This window comes from Cibotium barometz, chromosome 16 (assembly GCF_041138505.1).
Source record: "Cibotium barometz isolate CiBa-2024 chromosome 16, ASM4113850v1, whole genome shotgun sequence".
Taxonomy (NCBI): Eukaryota; Viridiplantae; Streptophyta; class Polypodiopsida; order Cyatheales; family Cibotiaceae; genus Cibotium; species Cibotium barometz.
Window position 1 is genome coordinate 1046219 of NC_141061.1, and position 26282 is coordinate 1072500.

Here is a 26282-nt window from a genome sequence, read left to right on the forward strand (position 1 = left end):
CACTTAAATACACCAAGATTTAATGGACAACATGCTTAATACAAGAAGTAATTTGTTGAATTGACAAGAGACGCACAATGAGCCAGAACGGCCGACCCTCCCTCAAAGTGTATATTAATCTTGGGAGAATCAAGTACATAATGTCATGGGATTTCTGACCAGATTTCCATACCAATGCATATGAATACAATATTGCAAACAATGTGGTTATCAGTCAATATGAACACAGGGCTAGTCATAAGTTATCAATGAGTTTTGATCGCCCAAAACTTAATGAAGTGTGTACACACTCACTTATAAATTAATGCTAATTCCTAAGGCTAGGTTTTTGAACAATACTTACCACTTGTCACATGCCACATAACCATGTCAACAGACAATTTCACACGCATGATTCACGAGCGAACATTCCTTTACTTGAAACTACACATTGGTCAAGCAAGCATGAAAACAAATGCAAGAAAGCACCTAAAGATGCTATGCAATGCAGCATTGGTATGGACAATCCTCGTTCATGAGACTATACCAAAATAGACGTGCTCCAAGAAAGTGCACGAGATACCAGACTCAATGGAACACCAATCCCCAGGCATTTCCGATCATGTACTCATAGGCATAAGTCCCAACGGAAAGCCAAGTCCACAGTATCACATGAGTGGCATCAATCTCCGGCATATGCAACTACCATGGACGCCGGTCCAATGTACATACATAATGAGAAAGCACGGGTGGACCAATTGGGTAACTAAATGGTGACAGAGCTTGTCTCTAACGACAGAGAATTGTGTAAACATTTTCACGAAGGTTATGGGGAAAGATTTGTTGGAGTGTCATCTTCATCGACTCAGCGTTGGACCGAAGAGGTAGTTCACCTACGAGTAGACATTGACGAAGGGTGTTGGACAAGCATTTGTTCAATGGTCCACCCTCGTGTTATTTCTACGTGTGACAGATGTGCTCTAATTTATAAGGCCCTCTTTATGAGACGTAGCCGTTGTGGTGAGCACCCGGACACGAGGGACGACACTTCCACTTTAGGCACTAGATGATAGTCAAGTGTAACCAGATGGTTAGGAGATGACTTATGTAGATTTGGCACTCTGCCAAGTAAGATGTTGCACGGGACTATGTGACCCCATTAGTGATGGTGGACAACAGACTAAGGACACACTATACTCGGATTGTGGGGCCCATTTGAGAGTCCACACGATCTAACAAGGCCATGAGAGCTGTGCAAAGTCTCCACAAGATATTATTGTAGTCTAATATGGTCATTTCGAACCAAGTGATGGGTTGGTCGACATGGCCAACCTACATCTATGCTGACCTTGGGTACTATATATAGACTAGTTTGCTAGCCGTAGTTCATCATCGAGTTTATTGTATTCAAGCACTTCTAAGCAAGACATCCTCCATCCATAGTCTATCTAGATCGTCATCAAAGCTTCTTACCCAAAGCACATGCTCACCACAACGAAAACCCAATAGGACACATCCGTCACCCACACAAAACAACATGAGGGTGAAGCATTGAGCGAATGTTTTCTAGATGCTTTGATACCAATGTGACTATGTGAAAGTGTAATTAATGATGATTAATGCTAAGCTATAAAGATTAGCACTAATAATATATGCAATGATGACACAGAGAAGTAGAAGAGAGATCTCTTTATCTAACCTACTCCTAGTTTATATTACATGATGTACATACAATAATTGTTCAAATTTGAAGTAGTTATGGACACTTGAATGATGTGCATTAACTTTTATGCGTTTTAATGACTAAAGCAAATGCTCGATGTGTTGCAAACTTTAATTTACGGTTGCATTTTGTTGATCTTCATCCAAACTTAAGGGCTAATGTCCAATTCCTGAATGCTAAAATGTGACCCTTGACCTTCCTTTACAAAGAGATTCTGATGGCACGTCATATGTTGGTGAGAGCAGTCCCAAAATATCATCAAAAATGTCATTCAAAACATGTTAATATATTATGCTGAAAATATGTCACATGACAAAAATAATTTCATGTTAACCAAGTCTTGTGCTTAAACAAGTTGTAAGGATGTCTTTAACACCTGAACTATAAGGTTCACCTAGGATAATTGATCGAGTTGCTGTTGAACTTGCTCCAACTTCTCATACATGTCGAAAAGCTCATCATATGATAAATCCAGAACCAAATTCCGTTGTCTTTGAGCTTCTTTTTCCTAGAAAGAGCAAACAAATAAAGCAACCCAAAAAACAAAATCTCACCCCTAATGTCAGAAAAATTGCATTAGAATCAAGAAGAAGAAACAAAACAGCCGGGGGCTTGGAACTATTTCTCTGGCTGCTATCACTACAGATGCGGACTACTAGAGTTCAGGTGAAGAAAAGACAAATCTTTGCAGAAGAGAGGTTGGACACAAGAATTATATGCTCTCATTCGAATACCTTGCCACTCACAAGGGAGATAGATAAGACCTAAAAACCCCTTTCAGGCTGTTCACCTTAGCTCTCTAATTAGTAGTTTGCTTCTTTGAAAGAGGGAGAACAAACAGCTCTACATGGAGGAAAGGACACGCTTACCTTCCCTTGACCTGTCAAGCTGAGCTGAAGAACAGCAGAGGGCTCGCAACATTCGCTACCGCTTCCACTAGCAACCTACTAGCCCTCCACAAAACAGTTCCTTCTAAAAACAAGCTCGTACTATGCATCAAGTGATAAATCATGGAAGAAAACGAAATCAGCAAAAAAAGAAAAAACAAACTCTTGAATAAGTAGGGGGCTTACCCACCTGCAAGTGAATGCGCCATTGAACATCGGCAAGTTGACTATGTCCAGGAGCTCCGAGGTTTCTCTCCTTCAAAGCCTCAATTAAGATGGGCCCACCTAGTCTCCATACGTCTTGAAACACTGCAACCTGCATGGACCATTTCAGCCATCTTTTGTTGATCAAGAGGGGTGCATTCCCACACCTTACAATGTCAATAACCTGCAACTTCTCAATAAAAGAACAGGTGAGATAACTCCATACCGAAGCAGCCGAACATCCCGCCTGACTAAGCAATGTACCAAAGGTTGCAACCGTATATGAATATTGAGCTGCCCTTTCAAATATTAAAGTGCAAACATCAATAAGGTTTCTGATGTTTTCTAATGATAATTCCATGACCCGTGTCAACTTGGCTTCCTCAGCATCAGAAAATGCCCTTTCATCCTGATCAGAACAACCACCATTACGTGGCCTTCTATTATTAGAGGCAATGATAGTTCTTTCAACATGCTTATAAAACAAACAAACAAAATTAAAAGACGGCTTGTTTCTCATACTAATTCTTGAGACGCAAACTTCAGCTGCCAGCAGCAATTGATACGTGTTGGATGGCAATGTCAAGGGCATCTCTGTTGGAGACAACACATGTTCTCCCTCCTCTTATAATTGTACAGGTTCCAAAGTCAAAGGGTAACTTGTGGCCAAAGTGTGTAACTACGTGTGAACACTCCTTATGACTGTACTATGTAAGTGTGCCGATGTGTGTGAACCCACCCTTAGGTGGACAAGATATTATGTGTGAAGTAAGCAGCGATGTCAATGGCCATGCCATGTGTCACTCACCTACTGTGTTTGATTGAGTCAAAGATAAGGTTTGTAACCTACAAAAAGCATGTACTTGGTGTAAGCTCCACAACATCAATCAATATCATACTGAGTTCGTGAAATCATTGTCTCACTCTAGCTTTGTGCTCGCTCTCTCTAGCTTTGTGCTCGCTCTCTCTCTCTCTTCCATTCACTCTGCATGGTTCTCTTTGATCCTCCTTAGCCGGTTGCTCTCGTCAGAATTCACACCAACGGAAGCGCTACTGAGAAGAGAGAAAGATAGACGAACAATGCTTGACTGTATTAGCAATGAAAATAGGCGATTTACAATGGTGGGCAAGGGTTACTTATATACTCCCAAATGGAATTGCCCGACTCAACAAAGTTGGTAGGACAAATTAAAAAAATGTCAAATAGACAAAATATTCCATATGAGATGCAATAATTCTAAGACCCCTTTGCAGCTCATAGTGGGCATAGATGGGAAAGTTGAGTCGATGAAGATGCAACCATGGACACCCCAGCACTACAGTTCCTGGATAAAACTCGGAAAACGCACCAATCAACCTAATGCCATCTTGAGCTTCAGCTACCACATAGAACAATGAACTGTAGACACCTCCACATCCATGATTCCCCATTCATTGAACTGCGAACACACCACGTCCACTAATAATGAACTTGGAACACATCCTGTCCATAGTCTGCTAACAATGAACTGCGAACAAATCACGTCCATAGTGTTGTCAAGCTTGTTCCTCGCCAGATGCATGTGCCTTGAACTCTGACACACGGGTCAAATGCACCGGATGGGAGCTTCGATTAGCCCCCTCTCCCGCTCACGTGCCTCTCTTTGGCTGAAGCATGTGACGAGATTCCCCTTATAGTTATGCTGCAATCAACACTTCCCAATCCCCCTCTGCTCCACTAGCCCGAAGGGAATTCGAAGTGTCACTCCACCAAGAAAAAGAAGTCTTCAATGACTTGACATGAGGCTCCAGCACGGAACTCATCCGCGACCTCGATGCCGACCAATTGATTGCCAGGAAAACTATCCTCCGTGAAACAGAGACTGTCAAAGAAATCAAGTCATAGTCCTCAAATCCAAATCTCGGGACCAACAACCCAACACTGCAACTTTGATGTCCACATGTCCACTGGTACGGACATCCGTGCCACATCGCAATCAGTAAAACCTTGGAAAAGGAGTGGGAGCTTTGGCCATAGGAACAAAAACAAGGAAGAAAAGATCCGAAACCATTATTTGCGTGGGAACGAGAGTAAAGGTCCGTAGATGTCAGAATATCCACACTTAAGTGGCCATTACCAGACTGCCACTCATCACAAAACTGAGGACTTGGGAGAGAGTACTGAAAGTTTGTAAACTCCATTCTCCACTCCACCTTCCCAAACTACCTGGCATGTTGCCTTGTCCCGAAGAGCAACAAAATGCTCATCAAACTCCACCCGTACGCCAGTCTTGCAAACCTAATGCACCGACAACAACAGATGAAAACCAAGTGATAAAACATACAACACCTGGGAGGAATGCTTCACCCCTCTGCCATCAGGAACTATCTCCAACCTACCCTCACTGTGAACTGGGATGTATCCCCAGTAAGAATGTGACCAAAATACCTACAGAGATCCTGTAAATCTGAACGGGAAGGAGTCGTGTGCCTGGAAGCACCACTGTCTAGAATCCACTCCCGAGTATCCGTAGTGGAGAGTCCTCCAACCTCCTCCCTACACGAAGAAAATGAAACACCGGTGTCCATAACCTCCATGTGCACAAAGGCGGGAGTCTTCACGGTTGCTGCTGAGGATTCGGCACCCTTCTCAGTGCTCCGCTTTGGGACACTGCCTCCAATAGTGGCCTCTCGCCACAATCATTAGAGGTCTCTCTACCTTGAGTTTCTCGCGGTCTGAGTCGGACATCTTCACAGAAGACTTCTCCGATGAAGCCTCGCCTTTGCCCTTGTTGTTACAATCTTTCGACCATTGGCCATTTAAGGCCTCCGAACCTCCGCCCTGTGGAGGGTTCGTGAATCTTTCCTCTTGGTCCAAGACCATGGGCACAAGCTCCTCCCATGTGATGGTGCTGAGCCTGCCACTGGTAATCAAAAAAGAGTAAAATGCTGAGTACTGAGAGGACAAATGCGACAGCAACGTGATGGCCATATCCTCCGATGTTATCTCTTTCCCAACCTGGAGAACTTCCTGCTGAAGAGCCTGCAGCTCGTTGATGTTGTCATGGCCCTATGAAAATGGAACAGCACAAGTGTGGGCATGGTGGTTGCAGAGTCAGAATATTGAATGATTCACATGGGGGGTGCCCGGACAGAGTTAAAGATGTGTGGACATCCCTAGGTGTGAAGGGGGGAACTAGAACATTAAACTTTTAATGTTTATTAAAGTTGCCCCTAGGCCTTAGTGGCCCCTAGGGACTTTAATAACTTTTAAAGTGGAAGGGGCCCTAGGATTATTATGGAGAGGGGGCCACTCCACTTTTGGAGTGTGTGCTTCTCTCTCCTCCCTCTCTCTCTTCTTTTTGGGAAAAGGAATCGTGGAGCATAGACACTCTTGTTGGGAAGCGTGGAAAAGCAAGAGAAGCTCTGGTCGACTGCTGAAGGGTGCTACTGCTGAAATCTGTGTGCTGGAGCAGGCCGTACAGCAGCCGTACAGTGCTGTACGACAGCAAGTACTGCTGTGGACAGAGGCGGCGCAGGCGACCAGCATCAAAACAGCAGGCGGCCACTTCTGGATATTGCAGAATACAGTCAGTACAGGCTGTACGACTGCAAGTACAGTTCTGTACTTCTGCAGGTACACTGTACGGCCAGATCAGGTGCAAGTACAGGTGCTGGGCATCACTGTTGCAGGCGGCGCAGGCGACCAGCATCAAAACAGCAGGCGGCTACTACTGGCTGCGCAGGTACAGGTGTGTACAAGTGCTGACTGCAGGCAAGGACAGTTTCTGGCACGTATCCCGAGGTGGTACAGACCGGTACAGGGCTGTTTTTCAGATCTGTACAGTCAAGTACAGCATATAGTTGGACACAAGGAGGAGGGTACAGACAAGTACGTACATGCGTGTGAAGCAGGGTTGTGGAAACAAGTGCCTGCAAGTACAGATTGGTACCGTTGCTTCCTCCAGTGCAATTACACGGGCTGATTTTGGTAAGCTCCTCATCTGTTCATCTATCTCTCTTTCTACTGCTTGATGTCTGTTGCAGATGTGAGCTATCTGGCCCCTTGTGAGAGGAGGGGTATGGCAGATTGACAAGGGTTGAGACAGAGTTTGGACAGTACATGTATGTATGAGCTGAGATGTTGAATCATGTACTTGAGTTATGCCATATGTATGCTCATGGCTGCCCTGCTTAGTGGTCTTGGCTGATCAGAGGGAGGCACAGTGTGTTATTTGAGACACAGATCTGTGTGCGTGGATCCTCTGTGCTAAGAGGGATTGTGGGCCGTCAAATTGGACATACAGGTGTAATCTCTTGGCTGATTTTTGTTGTACTCAGCCATTCATATTTTTGGAATTGAATAAAGAAATACCGCAAGGGGCGCCAAGCTTTGGGGCCAATAGGTGTCGCTTTGTTTTCAGATTTGGGCACTCTAGCCCCAATCTTTTCTGTTTTCTTATCTAGACTACAAGTGGACGGGTGACTGCTAGTTTACCGCACTCTGGTTTCTATCAGAGGCCGGTTTCAAGGTTCCGTTGCCGGAACAATCATCAACTTTCTGAAGGGGGTGAGCTCGTGGTTGCCTCGAAGAAAGCCATCGCTGAAAATTCAGCAAACATGTCTGATACAGAGGATGAGTACTTCTATCATGAAGAAGAAGAGCAAGAGACTTCTCCTGAGAGAGATGTATCTGAGGATATTCATGCAGGAGAACAGGCTGCAGATGTTGAGCCTTATGAGGATGTAACACAGCCAGAAGATGTGCTTGGTAAAGAGGATGATGATGCTCGGTTCAAAGATCGTTTGGCTAGTGTTATGGATGTATTTATGCAGCTCACACAGAGTGAGAGATTTGCTGAATTTATGAGATCCCGCACAGAGCCCCGCACAGAGCCCGAGAAAAAGAAGAAGAAGGTTCGATCTAAGAATCTTCCACAGGGTCATAGTGGTGCCATCCCACAGGAAACATCTTTTGGCCAGTTTCCGAACATGCAGCATGCTTATGGTGCAAACTCTCAGAGTTCCTTCTATGGACAGCCACCTATTCCTCAGCAGAATATGCATCCAGGTTATTTTGGTGGTGGTTCGGTGTTCCAATCTATGACTGGGGGTTACCCTCAGGGAGGCATGGGTATGCACGGGCCTTTTGGAGCCAATTTTCAGCCTGGCATGCAGGGGAATATGTATGGTGGTATGCAGTCCAGTATGCAAGGAAATATGTTTGGAGGCATGCAACCTGGGATGCAAGGCAATATGTTTGGTGGTATGCAGCCACGTATGCATAATGGAATGTCTGGAAACATGGCTGGGATATATGGTATGCCTGGTGTGGGAATGGGAAATGTTGACCCAATGATGGGCATGAATGTTGGGGACAGCAATCTTGCGAAGCCACTTCCATATGACAATCTAACGCCTATGGGAAAGGCGAAGGATTACAAGGAAGGGGGAGCTGCAGTGAAGTTTGATACATTCAGTGGGGCCAAAGATAAATTGAAAGCACTTACCTTTTTACAGCAGTTTGATGCTGCTTTTTCTGGTGGGAATTACACAGAGTCCTCTAAGGTGAGGAAAGCTGCCACTTTTCTCAAGGGCAATGCTTTGCAGTGGTGGTCTACTCTTCTTTTGCAGGGCATAGCACCCACTACATGGGTCCAATTTAAACAGGTTTTCTCTTCCGTATGGCTCACATCTACATTTGAGGTGGATGTTATGACCGCATGGCACAAATTGGATGCTTCAAAGTGTGATAATTTGGAGGATTATAACAAGAAGTTTTGGGAAGCTTTACTCCCAGTGACTTCTTATCGTGCAGTGCCATTATCTGAGCAGGTAGAGAAGTATTGTTGTGGGCTGCCCATAGTGGTACGAGATTATTGTATCAAGACAAGAGTAACGAACATGTCACAGATGATTGAAAATGCTATGACAGCTAATGCGTTACTCACTCGTGGATCATCTGGGTTTAAAGGCAGTAAGAAATTGAGCAAGAAAGCTGAAAAATTTGGGCATGCTTCTCGTGATGCTAAAGGGTCTTCAGAGACGAAGTATAAGAAGTTACCAATGCCCAAGAGGACTTCTGAGGAAAGACAGGTTTTGAGAGATGCTCATAAGTGTTTTTACTGTACTGAAGAGGGGCATATGTCATTCAATTGTCCCAAAAGAAAGTCCCAAAAGGACTCTGACAATAAAGGAGAGCCCAAGTCAAAGAAACCAAAACCTTCTGCAGGCTTAGTTCCTGATCTTGTGGGGGAACAGCCAGGTGGTGAAGCTACAGAGTTGTGCAGGGCATGGGGCAAAGTGAGAGATCAGAATGCCTTGATCTTCTTTGACACAGGTGCTAGAGCCAACTTCATTTCACCAGATTTGGCTGGCCGATTGGGGATTCGCGCAGAGGAGATGGGGCCGTTACATGAGGCTAATATGGCTTGTCCAGGGTATGCAGAACCCGTTACTCCTATCATTGGGAAGCTTCGGCTTCATTTGCAGGGTTGTGTGGACAGCGAGGAGTTCTTTATCATGCCTTTGGATGGCTGTGATGTTTTGTTGGGGATGCCATGGTGCCACAGGGTACATGCGGTGGTGGATACTTACAATAGGAAAATCACTCTGACTCATAGAGGGAAAGAACATGTATTGGATGTAAAACTCAAAGGGGAATCTGTTCCTATTGTATCCGCTTCGGCGATTTCATCAGTAATGAAAAAGCATCTTTCCGCGTACTTGATTTATGTAAAGGATGCACAAGATGATGAGTCTAAGTCTAATTTGTCTATGTTAGATAAGGACAGGACTGATTTCTTATGTGGGTTTCAAGACTGTTTTTCCGAGTCATTGCCAGGAGAACTTCCTCCTGAGAGGCCAGAAGATCATGCCATTGATCTGATTCCTGGTAGTACTCCACCGAATAGACCGCCGTACCGTGTTAGTGCAGCCCAACAGGAAGAGATTATGAGTCAGGTGCAGGAGCTTTTGAATAAAGGGTTGATACAGCCTAGCTCATCACCCTTTTGCTCACCTGTACTCTTGGTGCAGAAGAAGGATGGTTCTTGGCGCATGTGTATTGATTACAGGGCGCTAAACAAGAATACCATCAAGAATCGATTTCCCATACCGAGGATCGATGACATCTTGGTCCGCTTACAGGGCTCCACAGTTTTCAGTCGTATTGACTTGAAAAGCGGATATCATCAGATACGCATTAGGCCCGAGGATGTGCATAAGACAGCATTCCGAACCACGTTTGGGTTGTATGAGTTCTTGGTTATGCCCTTTGGTTTGACAAATGCGCCTGCCACATTTAACAGAATGATGGACAAGATTTTCAGGCCTCATAGAGAGTTTGTGGGCACATTCTTTGATGATATGATTGTGCATTCACAAACTGAGGAAGAGCATAGAAGGCATTTGGCCATTGTGTTTGCAGATCTCAGAAACCATAGGTTGGTGGTTAATGGCAAGAAGAGTGAGTTTTTTTTGCAAGAGATACATTTCTTGGGGCATATTGTGTCTGCGCATGGAGTCCGTATGGATCCAGCAAAGGTGGAAGCAATACTTAATTGGCCAGCTTTGAGGACCGTGCATGATGTACGCAGTTTTCCAGGATTGTGTTCCTATTACACGCGGTACATACGGCACTTTGTTGAAATTGCTTCGCCTCTTCATGCTTTGACGAAGAAGGCAACTCCGTTTACATGGGCTGATCCGGAAATTACAGCATTCAAAAAGCTCAAAGAAAAGCTTACTTCGGACCCAGTATTGGTGTTACCGGACCTCCGAAAGGCTTTTGTTGTCCAGTGTGATGCATGTGGAAGTAGCATTGGTGCAGTTCTCATGCAAGAGGGACATGTCATAGCCTATGAGAGTAGAATATTGCAAGATGCTGAGAAGCATTTACAGGTTTATGAGAAAGAGATGTTGGCTGTAATTCACGCTCTTTCTACATGGAAACACTACTTGCTTGGGGCTGATTTCACTGTACAGACAGATCATCAAACCTTGCGTTATTTCCTCACGCAAACTAAGCTTTCAGAGAAGCATATGCGTTGGGCAAACTTTTTGTCAATGTTTCACTTCCAGATTGTGCATGTGGAAGGCAAAAAGAATGTAGTGGCAGATGCTTTGTCACGCAAGCCACAGGTCTCTGCAGTTTCACTTGCTTATCATCATGAGCTTGATGAAATGAAAGAGCAGTATGCCCATGATGAGGATTTTGAAAGGTTGTATGATCAGATGTCTGAAGGTCAACGGCATGAGCACTATACTCTCAGAGATGGGTTTTTATTGATGCATGGTAGACTGTGTTACCAGGCCATTGCGACTCAAGGTTATGATTGAAAGTCATGCTCCACCATATGCAGGTCATAGAGGTATTGACGCCACGGTCAAAGCAGTGGAGACTTTCTTTTATTGGCCAACCTTGAGAAGAGATGTTGATGACTTTGTGAGGCAATGCATCGTATGTCAGAAGGTAAAGTTTGACCGTCAGAAGACACCAGGGTTATTACAACCTTTACCTATTCCAGATAGACCTTGGGAGAGCATTGCCATGGATTTTATATTTGATCTTCCACGGACACAAACGGGAAATGATGGCATCTGGACTATCATATGTAGATTCAGTAAGCAGGCTCATTTCATTCCCGTGCGTAAGACGATCAAAGTGGATCATATGGTGAAGTTGTTCATGGCGAACATCTTCAAGTATCATGGCTTGCCTACGTCTATCATTAGTGACCGTGATCCACGGATGACGAGTTTGTTCTGGAGAGGGTTGTTTGACAACATGGATACAACTCTCAAGTTTTCATCGTCATTTCATCCACAGACAGATGGTCAGTCAGAAGAGGCTAACTCTACAGTATTGGATCTTCTCAAGTGTTATGTGTCAGAGCACAAGCAACAATGGGAAAAGTATCTTCCTTTGGTGGAGTTTGCATATAACAACACTGTACATACCTCAACAGGCAAGGCGCCTTTTGAGATTGTAGGAGGGAAGAAGGTACCACCCATTTTGCATACAAAGGATAAGATCTTTGAGGCTGATCAGTATGTGGAGAGCTTGGATGAAGCTTATCGGAGAGTTAAGTTGGCCCTCCAGAAAACTCAGCAGAAGCAAAAGAAAGCCGCAGACCGTCACAGACGTGATTTACAGTTTGCATTGGGTGATTGGGTTCTTTTGCGCTTTGAAAAGGCTAGACTCAAGAATTTGAAGGGTAAAGAGCGCTTATTCCCTAAGTTGAGCATGCGATATTATGGGCCTTTTCAGGTTTTGGAAAAGATTGGTGAGGTAACCTATCGTTTGAAGTTACCAGATCACTGGAGGATTCACAATGCTTTTCACGTGAGTCTTCTTAGACCTTTCCGTGAGGATGTGCCTCAGGATGTATCAGATGAGGCTCAGCCGAAAGTTGAGGAACTTGATGAGGTTCTGATTCCAGAGCAGATACTGGCACATAAAGAAAGGAAGGTACGAGGTAAAGTTTCCCGTCGCTATCTTGTGAAGTTCAAGAACTATTCACCGATGGATGCGAAGTGGATGGAGGAAGGTGACTTAACAGATTCACCTCAGGTTTTGCAGCTTTATCTCGATGCCTTTGAGTTAGAGCCGACTCTGGTTGTGGCTCATTCAGGTTCAGCAGAGCATGGGTCTGGAGCATTACCTGATGCTCAAGAGGGGGGTAGCACCTCCACTCCCTTGATACAGACAGGCTCAGATGACATCTAGAGGTCGCTTGGTGCAGTTTTTTATCTCACCCGAAGGTACTGAGGCTGACAGTACATCTGTTTATGGGACTTCTATGATATATGTGTACTAGTCACATGGAATTTTGTGGATATGTATGGTTCACAGTGGTATACAACTTGGACTATTACTATGCCATTATTTTGCAATGAATGTTGATACATGAGCATGGCTTAGAGAGATTGGGACGCTGATCTTGCCATATTGTATATTTCACTATGGATATTTTGCTGTATCACCAGAATGCAATGGAGGACGCTTGCCATTTTTCAAGAGGGGGGAATGTCATGGCCCTGTGAAAATGGAACAGCACAAGTGTGGGCATGGTGGTTGCAGAGTCAGAATATTGAATGATTCACATGGGGGGTGCCCGGACAGAGTTAAAGATGTGTGGACATCCCTAGGTGTGAAGGGGGGAACTAGAACATTAAACTTTTAATGTTTATTAAAGTTGCCCCTAGGCCTTAGTGGCCCCTAGGGACTTTAATAACTTTTAAAGTGGGAGGGGCCCTAGGATTATTATGGAGAGGGGGCCACTCCACTTTTGGAGTGTGTGCTTCTCTCTCCTCCCTCTCTCTCTTCTTTTTGGGAAAAGGAATCGTGGAGCATAGACACTCTTGTTGGGAAGCGTGGAAAAGCAAGAGAAGCTCTGGTCGACTGCTGAAGGGTGCTACTGCTGAAATCTGTGTGCTGGAGCAGGCCGTACAACAGCCGTACAGTGCTGTACGACAGCAAGTACTGCTGTGGACAGAGGCGGCGCAGGCGACCAGCATCAAAACAGCAGGCGGCCACTTCTGGATACTGCAGAATACAGTCAGTACAGGCTGTACGACTGCAAGTACAGTTCTGTACTTCTGCAGGTACACTGTACGGCCAGATCAGGTGCAAGTACAGGTGCTGGGCATCACTGTTGCAGGCGGCGCAGGCGACCAGCATCAAAACAGCAGGCGGCTACTACTGGCTGCGCAGGTACAGGTGTGTACAAGTGCTGACTGCAGGCAAGGACAGTTTCTGGCACGTATCCCGAGGTGGTACAGACTAGTACAGGGCTGTTTTTCAGATCTGTATAGTCAAGTACAGCATATAGTTGGACACAAGGAGGAGGGTACAGACAAGTACGTACATGCGTGTGAAGCAGGGTTGTGGAAACAAGTGCCTGCAAGTACAGATTGGTACCGTTGCTTCCTCCAGTGCAATTACACGGGCTGATTTTGGTAAGCTCCTCATCTGTTCATCTATCTCTCTTTCTACTGCTTGATGTCTGTTGCAGATGTGAGCTATCTGGCCCCTTGTGAGAGGAGGGGTATGGCAGATTGACAAGGGTTGAGACAGAGTTTGGACAGTACATGTATGTATGAGCTGAGATGTTGAATCATGTACTTGAGTTATGCCATATGTATGCTCATGGCTGCCCTGCTTAGTGGTCTTGGCTGATCAGAGGGAGGCACAGTGTGTTATTTGAGACACAGATCTGTGTGCGTGGATCCTCTGTGCTAAGAGGGATTGTGGGCCGTCAGATTGGACATACAGGTGTAATCTCTTGGCTGATTTTTGTTGTACTCAGCCATTCATATTTTTGGAATTGAATAAAGAAATACCGCAAGGGGCGCCAAGCTTTGGGGCCAATAGGTGTCGCTTTGTTTTCAGATTTGGGCACTCTAGCCCCAATCTTTTCTGTTTTCTTATCTAGACTACAAGTGGACGGGTGACTGCTAGTTTACCGCACTTTGGTTTCTATCAGAGGCCGGTTTCAGATGTGCTCCTGCATCGTCGACGACTTTGCAAGATTCATCGCCCGCATCTGTACTTCCAAGGAGATCCTCTTCATGGGCGATACCCTATTATAGAGAGAAGTCAAATGCTGCCATATACCTCTGGCCAGCGTCATATGCTTGATATGATTGATTACCTACGGTGTGCAGTTGAGGAAAATGAAAGAACGGACCCTGCATTGACACGATCCCATAACTGTATCTGTGCCTCACGTTCCTTCCAAATCGAGGGTGACTCCCCTTCCTCTAACTCTGGCCGTGGAACCCCAACAACAATGAAATCAGCAAGGTCGTAAGACTCCAAAACACATTCCATCATTACCTTCCATATGCCGTAGTTGTTCCCGTCCAACTGACGGTCCACTGGGAACGTGGGGAGTGTCAGGATCTTCACATGCCTCTCAGCCATCTCAAGTAAATCTGCCATTGCGGGGGTGTAACTGAAAAGGGTGGCTGGGTGGGGAAAAAAAAGAACTTAAACCTGCAAGTGGCTGTCCAGCAAATCAACCCGCCTTCCTCTTGCTTCTCCTCTTCCCGAACAGTCCAAAACAGTCCACCAATCAGCAAAAAAACAGCCCCCCTCTTGCTCACACAGTTCCCAAGATTTATCAAGAGCCTAGAGCTCTGATACCATGTGAATATGCAGCGGAGATGAAGACAAATTCTGAAAACGCAAGAGCAAGTGCACTGCAAAAAAACAGCAATAGAGAAGGAGAGAGAGAGGCGTGTAACTCGGCTATATATACACAAGAAAATCCCGAAAACTGAATACAATGAGTGGGGGGCCAAGGGGCCATATTATATGGCCCCTATGAACCAGTCGGCCAACATAAAAGGCAGCCGACAGCCCTCTGATGACACCCGACCTGCATAATCTCCAGTCGGCCAGCACTCAAAGTGAGTCGTGGAGAAGCAAAAGCAGTCGGCCATCATAACTGGGCCATCCAAGAGCCACAGGATAGCCTCCCACACCAAAAAAATTAGGGAAAAATGAGTAAACACCTTGTAACATGCGGAAGCTTTGGGGGAGATCGGTAACTTCAATGCTCAGAAATCAGCACACTTTTCACGACGGAATTAATGCACAAAACTGAATGAAGATGTGCAGAAAAGAGAGAGAGAGAGAGAGAGGGGAGAGAGGAGAGGACACAGTATTAGGTCCCAAATACCCTCTGTAGGGCCCCCACCACGGATGGTGTATTTGCTTAATTAGAATGATGTAAATCTGAAAAGAAAATACAAAAATCTTGACCTTTCTTGGCTGAGAAATCTCTGCCCTTGACCTGCAGTCCTCCACCCCTTTGCTTTAGCAACTTCTTGGCTGTCCTAGCCCTGTTTTGCTTGAGCACTTGGTGAATTGTGAGATAACACAATGAATTTGTGGCTCACCTATTTATACTACCAACTAATAGCAGTCGGCTAGCTTATAATTCAGTCGGCTGTGTCTTATTCTGCCACGACTGAATAATCAGCATTAAATGCTGAAATAATTCAAATAGAATCCATAAACTGCTGCGCATCTTTTCCCTTGGCTGGCTGGCACTAGGCGCCTGATTCTCTAGGGGCTGGGCACTGAATTCCCTCTGTTTTGAGGGCTGGGCAGCCTGTGTGGGCTGCCCCACACTTGCCCTACAGCCATCAAACACTAGATGTGCTGTCAACTGCCCCTGGCATGCCCCTAGGGCTGTCCTACAGTGGCTGGTGGGTTCAGCCAGGGCCTTCCTGGCCCTCATGGGGGTGGTTTCACACCATCCCCATGCCCACACTAAGACTTGGGGTAGCCCTATGGGCTGGCCCCTTGTTCTAAAAGCCAACCCTAACTAACTACACAGTGATCTGGCATCCGGTACCATACCAGATACACAGAATCACTGTCTTTGTCTTTGTTCCAGAGGGAGACTCGCAACGCAGACTGGCACTGTTTCATGTACAGGACAGTGCACACCTAGCCTTGGACTCCTATGCAAGACAATGCACACCTGACCTCGGATGACTGAGATGGATCCCTGGCTGACTCGTCCCGAACTAGGGACCAGTTTACCATCCCAAGTCTTGCACCTTCTGTACAGATATGTCTACGTGGCATCCAAGTGCGGGATGCACGTGACATCCCCTTCTTCTTAACTTGACGCTTAACTTGACGGAAGCTGCATAGCCTCCAAATAATCCGTCAATAACACCGGATAGTCTTCAAAAAACTCTTTGTCAAGCCATACCGCTTCGTGGTGGGTCCCTCGGTCCTGAAACTTCGTGAGGAACTGTCTTTGTCTTTGGCCAGAGCCATGCTTGAAACGATGCAAAAGGATCTGTTCTCGAACCATAACTTCTGCTTCATCAACAATATCTGGTTCCACCTCGTCTTTGACTTCTGAAGGGATTGAACCTGCATATGGCTTTAACCAACTGACGTGAAACACATCGTGCATAGTCCAACTCAGAGGTAACTTTAACTGCATAAACACCTCATTAATCTTTTTCCTGATGGGAAAAGGTCCGAAGCTCCTGAAAGACAACTTTTGGCATCACTTGCCCACCTGTTTCAACCTTTGCTTCATAATCCGAAGATAAACTCAATCCCCTTCCGAAAACTTCATATCCCTTCAGTCTTTATTGGCCTATTGAGTGTAGGCCTCCTGCGCTTTAGCCAATCTATCTTTTACTGATTCTAAAATCTCCTGGTAAGACTCCGTCATTCTGTTCGCTTCAAGTATTGAAGTCGAGGTCCTGGTCAACAATTACTGGAAAGGTCTTCCAAATGCTGCCTCATATGGTGTCGTGCCAATAGCTGAAGAAAAAGAATCATTCAAAACAGCTTGAACTAAAGGCAAATAAGATTCCCACTTACCTTGCTGATCATGGACATAACACTTCAACACATCAAAGGCCAACTGGTTGTATATCTCTGTCTGGCCATCCGTTTTTGTGGATGTAATGCACTGGAAAAATTCAATTTAGTACCAAAATTATCAAACAATGCCCTCCACCTCCAAAAATGACTGGTGAACTTGGCATCTCGGTCTGACACTATGGTCCTAGGAATCCCGCCAATTGGGTGCCAATGCCGAATGAACAACTGGGCAACATCCTCGACGGTCACATTGGCCCTGACAAGGAATAAGCATAACAAATTTGCTAAATCTATCAACGATAGTTAAGCACTGCATACGCTTACTCGGACTGGGAGGCAGATTCGTAACAAAGTCCATTGAAATATCTTGGAAAGGACCCTCAGGAATTGACAAGGGTTGTAACAACCCTATCTTCTTTCCACGAGGAGCTTTCACCTTTTGACAAATATCACAGCATTGTACATATGTAAACACATCCCGTCTCATCTTTGGCCAATAATATTGCCATTCCAATTTCTCCAGAGTCGAATTCATGCCCCTATGACCACCAATAATGGCATCATGGGCATCATGGAGAAGAGCTACCCTGAACGACTTCATGACACATAGTCGGCCTTTGTAGAAAAGCCAACCATCGCGTATCAGAAAGTGGCATGGTCCCGTGGCATCCAATGCCTGTTCCCACTGTGTACCGAATTCCTCGAAATCCGCGTACGTGTGCTTCATGTCATCTAGTCCTGTACCAACAAGATCGAGTCTAGTGGTCTGAATCGAAGTCACTTGTCCCTTCCCGCTCAAAGCATCAGCCACTGGATTGGCCTTTCCTGGAAGGTACTCAATCATACCTCCAAATTGCTGGAATATCTGACTCCAGCGGTGTTGTCGATCACTCCACTGTGCACTTGGCATTGTCTGAATCTAGCGTAATGCCTGATGGTCAGTGCGAACCTCAAAGTCACGGCCATAAAGAAAATGTTTCCAATGTTTCAAGGCCTGTATAACCGCAAGGAGTTCACGATCGTAGACTGAGTAATTTCTCTCTCCGGGCAGTAATTTACGAGACATGTAAGCTACTGGATGACCATTCTGTTGTAAAACACCTCCAATTGTGATGTTACTCGCATCGGTGATCACTTGAAATGGTTCGTCCCACGAGGCAAGTGCTAAACAAGGCGCTTCTGATAAAGCCACCTTGAGGTTCTTGAATGCCTCCAACGCTCGTGGAGTCATTCAAATCTTTTGCCTTCTTGTCTTCACACCCTTTAGCAGATCGGTGAGATCTGCCGAGAGATCAGAAAACTTGTCGATGTGGGTGGAGTATGCCTGGCATATACCCACAAAGGATCTGATGTCATAGACTGTCTGAGGTATTTCCCAATTGACAATCTCGGCCACTTTAGCCGGATCAAGTCGAATGCCTTCTGCACTAATTATGTATCCCAAGTAATGCACCTGGAACAGATAAAATTTTGACTTCTTTTCATTGACGTAGAGCTCGTTGCTTTCTAGCAACTTAAGGACTTTCTCCACATCAATGTCATGCTACTCAACCGTAGCTGAAAATATCAGTATGTCGTCCAAAATATGAACACACTTTCCAATCAAATCCCGAAAAACACGCATCATCATGCGATTAAATGTAGCTAGGGCTTTCGTTAAGCCAAATGACATGACCACAAATTTATAGTGGGCCCGTTCCGTACGGAATGCTGTCTTGGGGATGTCCCCCTCCACAATCCTCACCTGGTGGTACCCACTCTTTAAATCAAGTTTCGAGAACACCTTTGCTCTATTCAGCCTCTTGAGAATATAATCAATTCGAGGCATCGGGAATCTGCTCTTGATAGTCAACTTGTTGAGTGCACGAAAATCGACACACAAACGGAAAGACCCATCTTTCTTCTTGACAAATAAAATCAATGCCGCAAATGGCGATACGCTGGAACGGATGAAGCCAGATTGCAACAATTCTTGGAGTTGGTGGTCCGACTCCGATTCCATTGCCTTGGAATCGGAGTTGGTGGTCCGACTCCGATTCCATTGCCTTGGAAAGGCGATATGGAAACTTGCTCGGGAGTTCCGAGCCTAATACTTCTCGGAAGCACTGGCCACCGTCTGGGTTGTCTGGATGTAAATCATCGCACAATGTGCGCCTTTCCTGACAGCTCGCTTAGCCTGCAAGTGGCTTATGAGCGAAAAGTTTGGAATTCCTGGCTCACACTTAGTGGTCACTGGGGCATTCGACACATTCCGATTGATCTGGAACGTGTGCTTGTCCCACTTGACATCAGGAAGAAACTTGTGAAACCACTGAATGCCCAAAATTATGTCTGCTCCTACAAAAGGGGCAACCATTAAATCACGCACAAATTCTATGCCCTGAATAACTAACTTAGCACCTAGAGCTTCATACTTGACGCTCGTTGTCATGCCTGTGCTAAAACCCTCAACTTGTTTGTCCACCGAAGTTAGGCCGAAACGGACACGCCTAGCGGCCTGTTCCGTGACCACATCCTCCGTGCTGCCACTGTCAAACAAGACGACGACTCTCTGTCCACCTATGTAGCCAAAGGACTTGAGCAATTCGTTGTGCTCATACTCTTGGTCATGGACGCCATTCTGCTTATCTTCGAGCTCCCGGCTAATAATTGTTCCAACTGAAGCACTGGGATTTGAAGAACTAGGAACAGCCACTAGGGTCTGTGTGGGAGCTGAGCTCACCACGGAAGTTGTGGAGGCAGTGGCGGTGGGCTTTGGAGGCTTCTTAGGACACTCCCGAGAAGTATGTCCTTTTGTATGACAAAAGAAACATCTACCCTCCTTGTACTGAGAAAGCTCCTCAGCACTCAACTTGCCACCTGTCTTACCTGCCTCCGCTTTCTGGTCTGGAGTAAGCTTAGACGCATTGTTCGAGTTCTTGGAGCCAGAGCCTCCCGGGCTCTGTCCTGGGGAAGACCCCGTCTGGTTCTGGCCTTTGCCCCCCGAGGCGGTAGCCTTGGGAGAAGCCAGCTGGGAAGTCTTGGGCTTGCCACCATTATGCTTCATTTCTGCACTCTGCGCAAGCGCGAGTGCGTCTTCAAAGGTGGCTGGCCTAAACATACGCACCTCCCATTGGATTTGCGTGTCAAGGCCATACAAAAACTACCCTTTCTTGTCCGAATCAGATAAGCCTAATTGCAAACATAAGGTCGAAATTCTATTGGCAAACTGAAGGACTGGTTGCGCGTTCTAACGCGCTCCCCTTAACTTGTCTTCGAGTCGCTCAAGGTAGTGGGGCGGTAGAAACCGCTGCTTAAGGTCGCGGACAAACTCGTCCCATACATAAGCTGCCATACCTAATCTGGTGTGGGCATGAGCCCACTGAGTCCACCAAGGAATGGCCTCACCTTTCAAGTACCAACTAGCTAAGATCACTCTATCAATATCTGTTTTTCTAACTACAGCAAAGTAAGCTTCAAGCTGATGCAACCATGAATAAAGAGTTGTGGGATCAAGTTTACCATTATACTTACTGAAGTTCATTTTCTCGGGAAAATGATTTGAGGGCGCCGCCGGTGTTAATCTGGCGTCCAAAGCTTTGAGGTAACGCTCGTGTTCCACGCATCGCATGGCTTCGTCTTCTTGTTGTCGGATCTCCAATGCACGCATCTGCAACCCAAGCAAAGAGCTTGGTTCTGCGGTCATGACCCTGCAAGAGGGTCCCTGTGTCGAGGATCTAGAATCTGGGATACGGAAGGAGAGGGAGGAGGAGATGGAAAACGCGACGCTGGGAACGGGTACGTTCTTCTAGAGCCTCAATCTGCGCCTTCTGCTCTTCCAACTTGGTCGTCTGGTCTCCGATTGCTTGCATCATCTACTGGAACATCTCTACAACACTCAAGCCTGGTGCCCTAGCTGGGCTGCCTGGTGCACTCTAGTCCCATGGTACTTGGTCTCTCTTGTCGTCGAAGCTCACCATAGCAGGAAAACGCACTTCCTTTCCGGAGCGTAATCTGACCATCCACTGTGTGTGTGTGGGAACGTCCAGAGGCTTCCGGAGGCTGAAAACCAACCGTCCTTCAAGAGACAGGAGTCACTCCGAAAGGGGGAGTCCACCGGCATCTAAAAACCAACCACACGAGCGAGAAAAAATTCTGGTTTCATTGCTGAATCTTTGCACTTGAAGTAGGCTCTGATACCACTGTAACATGCGAAAGCTTCGGGGGAGATCGGTAACTTCAATGCTCAAAAATCAGCACACTTTTCACGACAGAATTAACGCACAAAACTGAATGAAGATGTGCAGAAAATAGAGAGAGAGAGAGAGAGAGAGAGAGAGCGAGAGAGAGAGAGGGAGAGAAGAGAGGACACAGTATTGGGTCCCAAATACCCTCTGTAGGGCCCCCACTACGGATGGTGTATTTGCTTTATTAGAATGAGTAAATCTGAAAAGAAAATACTGAAATCTTGACCTTTCTTGGCTGAGAAATCTCTGCCCTTGACCTGCAGTCCTCCACCCCTTTGCTTTAACACTTCTTGGCTGTCCTAGCCCTGTTTTGCTTGAGCACTTGGTGAATTGTGAGATAACACAATGAATTTGTGGCTCACCAATTTATACTACCAACTAATAGCAGTCGGCAAGCTTATAATTCAGTCGACTGTGTCTTATTCTGCCACGACTGAATAATCAACATTAAATGCTGAAATAATTCAAATAAAATCCATAAACTACTGCGCATCTTTTCCCTTGGCTGGCTGGCACTAGGCGCCTGATTCTCTAAGGTTGGGCACTGAATTCCCTCTGTTTTGAGGGCTGGGCAGCCTGTGTGGGCTGCCCCACACTTGCCCTACAGCCATCAAACACTAGATGTGCTGTCGGCTGCCCCTAGCATGCCCCTAGGGCTGTCCTACAGCCTCTCCATGGCTGGTGGGTTCAGCCAGGGCCTTCCTGGCCCTCATGAGGATGGTTTCACACCATCCCCACGCCCACACTAAGACTTGGGGTAGCCCTATGGGCTAGCCCCTTGTTCTAAAAGCAAACCCTCACTAACTACACAGTGATCTGGCATCCGTTACCATACTAGATGCACAGAATCACTGTCATCATTCCAGAGGGAGACTCACAATGCAGACTGGCACTGTTTCATGTGTGCAGGACAGTGCACACCTGACCTTGGACTCCTGTGCAAGACAATGCACACCTGACCTCGGACGACTGAGATGGATCCCTGGCTAACTCTTCCCGAACTGGGCTCACATGGGACCAGTTTACCATCCCAAGTCCTGCACCTTCTGTACAGATATGTCTACGTGGCATCCAAGTGCGGGATGCACGTGACACACCTGATCCGGGGGGGAACACCCACAACAGAGGCCCTGGTGTAAATATGCAAACAAGAGATGACTGCTAACAATAGATTGGTGATTTGAAGGAAACGCAAAGGAAACCAAAAAAAATCCACGAACCCAAAACTGCCTTTGCAGACATGTTTGTCTTCGCGACTTCTCTGCTACCCGCATGAAGCCAAATAGCCGCCCTCGCTTCCTCTGCTACACGTGGAGCTGCTGAACCTCCTCCTGTTGCTGCTCCAGCCACTATATGGACTGCCCACGTGGCCTATTATTAACCTGCTGCCATGCGTTTTCTGCTGCCCACATTGGCTGCCCGCCCTACTGCCACTACAGCGCTGCTCCATCTCCTTTGCTTGCATTGTAGGCTGCCTTGACCACACTGCCGCTGCCCTTGCTCTTGCTGACCTTGCTTGCACGCGCTGAAGCTGTGCCACCTTGCTCCTCTGCTACGTGGCTGCTTGGCAGACCGTGTCACCACCATGTCTGCCCTCCTTCAAGCCACTTGACAAGAACACCAAATAAATAACGCAAGCATTTTGTTGGATAACGGGCCACGTTCCCACCACAAGGACCTCCCTAGCCGCCTCCCAAGCATGTACCACAGATTGACCACCTCTCACACGCCTCTTCACCTTTCCTCTTCTTCTCGCAGCTGTCTTCACCTTTCCTCTTCTTCTCGCAGCTGTCTGCACCAAGGATCGGTAGGATACCGTATGCTCTGATACCATGGGCGATTTACAATGGTGGGCAGAGGTCACATATATACTCCCAAATGGAATTGCCCGACTCAACAAAGTTGGTAGGACAAATAAATAAAATGTCAAATAGACAAAATATTCTATATGAGATGCAATAATTCTAACAGCTCTCTTTTTTGGGATACCTTCATCGCGAACATGGTATCAGAGCCTAAGGGCTACTAGTGCTTCTGCTGTACGAGATCTACCAGGTGTCCAACTAGGCTACGCGAGTAAAACTTCTGGGCACATTCTTCTTTCCCAGCAATCTTCCTCAGTCATCTCGCTGAGCTGGAGCCTGTCTTTGGCATAGGCTCCCTCGACTTGCACCACCAAAGTCAACGCAACACGCAACGTCGACTAGCTGCACTTCATGCCCATCAAGCAGCCACCACGTTGCCCCTGTCAACAGCGCCTACACCTGATGTGCTAATCTCTCCTGCACACAACACCAGTGCTTCAACCCAGGCTGGCAGTGACACTGCCTCTGCTTGCTGCGCGAAGACCTGCAAAAACAGCTGTGCATTGCAGCTGGCCAGACTTTGCCACTTGTGCTTGCTCCAGCAACCCGGATTAACCAGATCGCCTTGGCATCACCTGCTCACGAGAGAACGCAGCCCATCTTGCTGCCTCCCTACACGCGAGGGTGCCTGCTGCTTCTCCAGCAACCCGGATTGACGTTGTCTGCATGCAGCCAATGCCTTGTTTGGCTTGACTCCACCTGTCTAACGCCGACCTTCTGGTGACATCCTCACACTATAGCTCCAAAGGTCGCTTGCTTTTGACGCAGCCGCACTGTTCTTCATCTGTACACGTGCCAACGCTGTCTTCCAGCAGTAAAGGATAAGGTTTTAATTTATTTCTTTAAAGCTTAAAACCTTAATACTAAAGGTCTAAGGGGGGTCTTTTTAAGAGAGTTTACATGGGTTATCTTGTGGGGTCTTTCGAAGTGTATATGGGGTCTTCAATTACTTTTGCTTTGCCAAAAATAGCTTTTATAACGCAAACAATATTAGCTTGTTCATCATTAGATTCATCTTCATCGACGAGGTCAAGATCTTCCATGCTTGGGCCCCAAGCCGCAGCTCCATGGAAACGACAACGGAAAAAGACGTTTCTTCACCTACATGAAACCGAGGAGGGATTCCTCTTCCTCAAATAAAACTCTCTCCTTTTATGTATGTGTGGGGTACTCTGCCCGGATTAAATCCAAAACGAGATGTAATAATTAGTGTGTGTGTCAATCTTTCTTTGTGTGTGGTTTGAATCCCTTCATGGTTTTTAGGCTACTCTTGCTACCAAGGACCTCTTGGCCTAACATTCGAAAGGTAACTCCAACCAGGATTTGTATCAATCCTATGGGTATTAAATCTCTAAAGTATCCAGATATGTATCACTTATTAGAACACTTTTATCATTGTACAAGTTCCAAAGTCAAAGGGTAACTTGTGGCCGAAGTGTGTAACTACGTGTGAAGTTTGAACAATCCTTATGAGTGTACTGTTGGAATATATCATCTCCAAAGGGTCTACATGTACCTTTTCATGCTTCTACTAGTCATTTTTATGCGGCCCTACATTGGCATATTTAGCAGATATTATTTAGGATTTTTCTACCATTTGTTAGGCTTTTTATAGCATTTTTATGCTACATGACAGCTGTCAGCCTGCTATAGCTGGCCAACCAGCTCATAGGAGGAAAATATAAGGGTTCACACCCTTCCCCCCATATTCTATCTCATTCATGCATACCTGCTGGAGGTCATTGGTTGTACAAACAGTCTCTTATGCTTGTAAGCACCTATGGGCTTCCCTCATGCTCATTTTCAGCAATAATCAGCTGTTCACAGCCTTCTACAGTTTGTGGTTTGGGCCCACAACCTATGTTTGCTCTTTCTTTCATGGTATCAGAGCCAAACGCTGATCTACAGGCAAGAAACTGCTGCGTTTTTTCTAATTGGAGCAGAGGCTTCATCAATTTGATGCGTTTTCAGCATCTGTACTGTTGGACTGCTGTGTTTTTGTTGTTGGAGGCTGAAGCTCTCTTCTAGGTGCTGAGGACAGGGTTCCTGAGAGACTTGCTTTCTTAATTCTCTTTTCCCACCCTCCCTCCCTTTCTTCTTTCTCTCCTCTCGCTGTGCATAGCTTGAGAGGAGACTATTTGCTGTTTTTTTTTACAGCCCTCTTGCTTCAGAGAAGGTTTCTTGTCAGAGAACATGACTTCATGAGATTTCTCTATTGTTGCTCCTTCTCCAGTTGATACTCCAACACCATCACAGCCTGGATCCCCTGCTCCCGCTCCACAAGTGGTTCCTCTTCCTAATTTTTCTTCCTTGAGTTTCTCTCATCCAGGTCTTTCTCCCACCCCTACCCATACACCTGTCAGAATCATAGTAGTTAGGAGGTTGTTTGAAACGGGTTTCCTAAAAGTTTCAAACGCGTTTCAAACAGGTTTCGTAAAATCAGCCCAAAGTTTCCTATAAGTTTCCTACCTACAGGTTTTTGCATGTACAAAATTTCAAATATATACTGTATAAAATATGGTTAGATAACACTCAATCCATAGAATACATGGAAACATCAATTTGAAGCCTATAGTCTTTGAATCACAAATAACAAAAACCATATACTCATCCATCATCAATGTCGAATGATCATGATTCATCATAGACCATGGTCCACTGTCCATGATCCATGATCCAATCATCCATCATTCCATGCCACACAAAAAAAACCATACATGACACTACATTAAAAACTTTATCAAAAGAGTCGCAAAGATTTCGACGTTAGATTTGGGGCAAAAAAAAATGTCAAAAATTTTGCTTGAAAAAAACGTGTTTCCTACAAGGAAACGTTTCCAAGTTTCCTTCCCTGTAGGAAACGTGTTTCCTAACTACTATGATCGGAATGCACAGCGGAAATGAGACAAACTATTGTGAGAGAGAAAACACAGAACTGTAGGAGAGAGAGAAGCTGTATAAACTCTACTAAGATTGATCCATATTAGGGTTTCGCACGCTAGCTCACCACCCAACCATAGATCCCATATACACAGGATCTCCCCAAAGCAT

At 45.9% G+C, this 26282-nt stretch overlaps 1 protein-coding gene across 5 annotated transcripts in view; it reads right to left on the reverse strand.

Annotated features, from left to right (window-relative positions):
* Positions 1-1857: 1857 nt before the first annotated feature.
* The window catches only part of LOC147630248 (uncharacterized), a 26708-nt gene continuing 2283 nt past the window's right edge, over positions 1858-26282 (reverse strand). For 2 of the 5 annotated variants that reach the window (XM_086810088.1, XM_086810090.1), the window contains exons 3-6: positions 3020-3202; positions 2780-2905; positions 2572-2646; positions 1972-2210 (exon numbers count right to left, since the gene is read on the reverse strand). In XM_086810088.1, the coding sequence (XP_086666214.1) occupies positions 2097-2210; positions 2572-2646; positions 2780-2905; positions 3020-3202 (498 nt within the window). In that variant the 3' untranslated portion in view covers positions 1972-2096. Of the gene's footprint in view, positions 1917-1971; positions 2211-2571; positions 2675-2775; positions 2906-3019; positions 3203-26282 lie in introns of those variants that run through there. The other 3 variants (XM_086810089.1, XM_086810092.1, XM_086810091.1) reach the window with 3 other exon arrangements.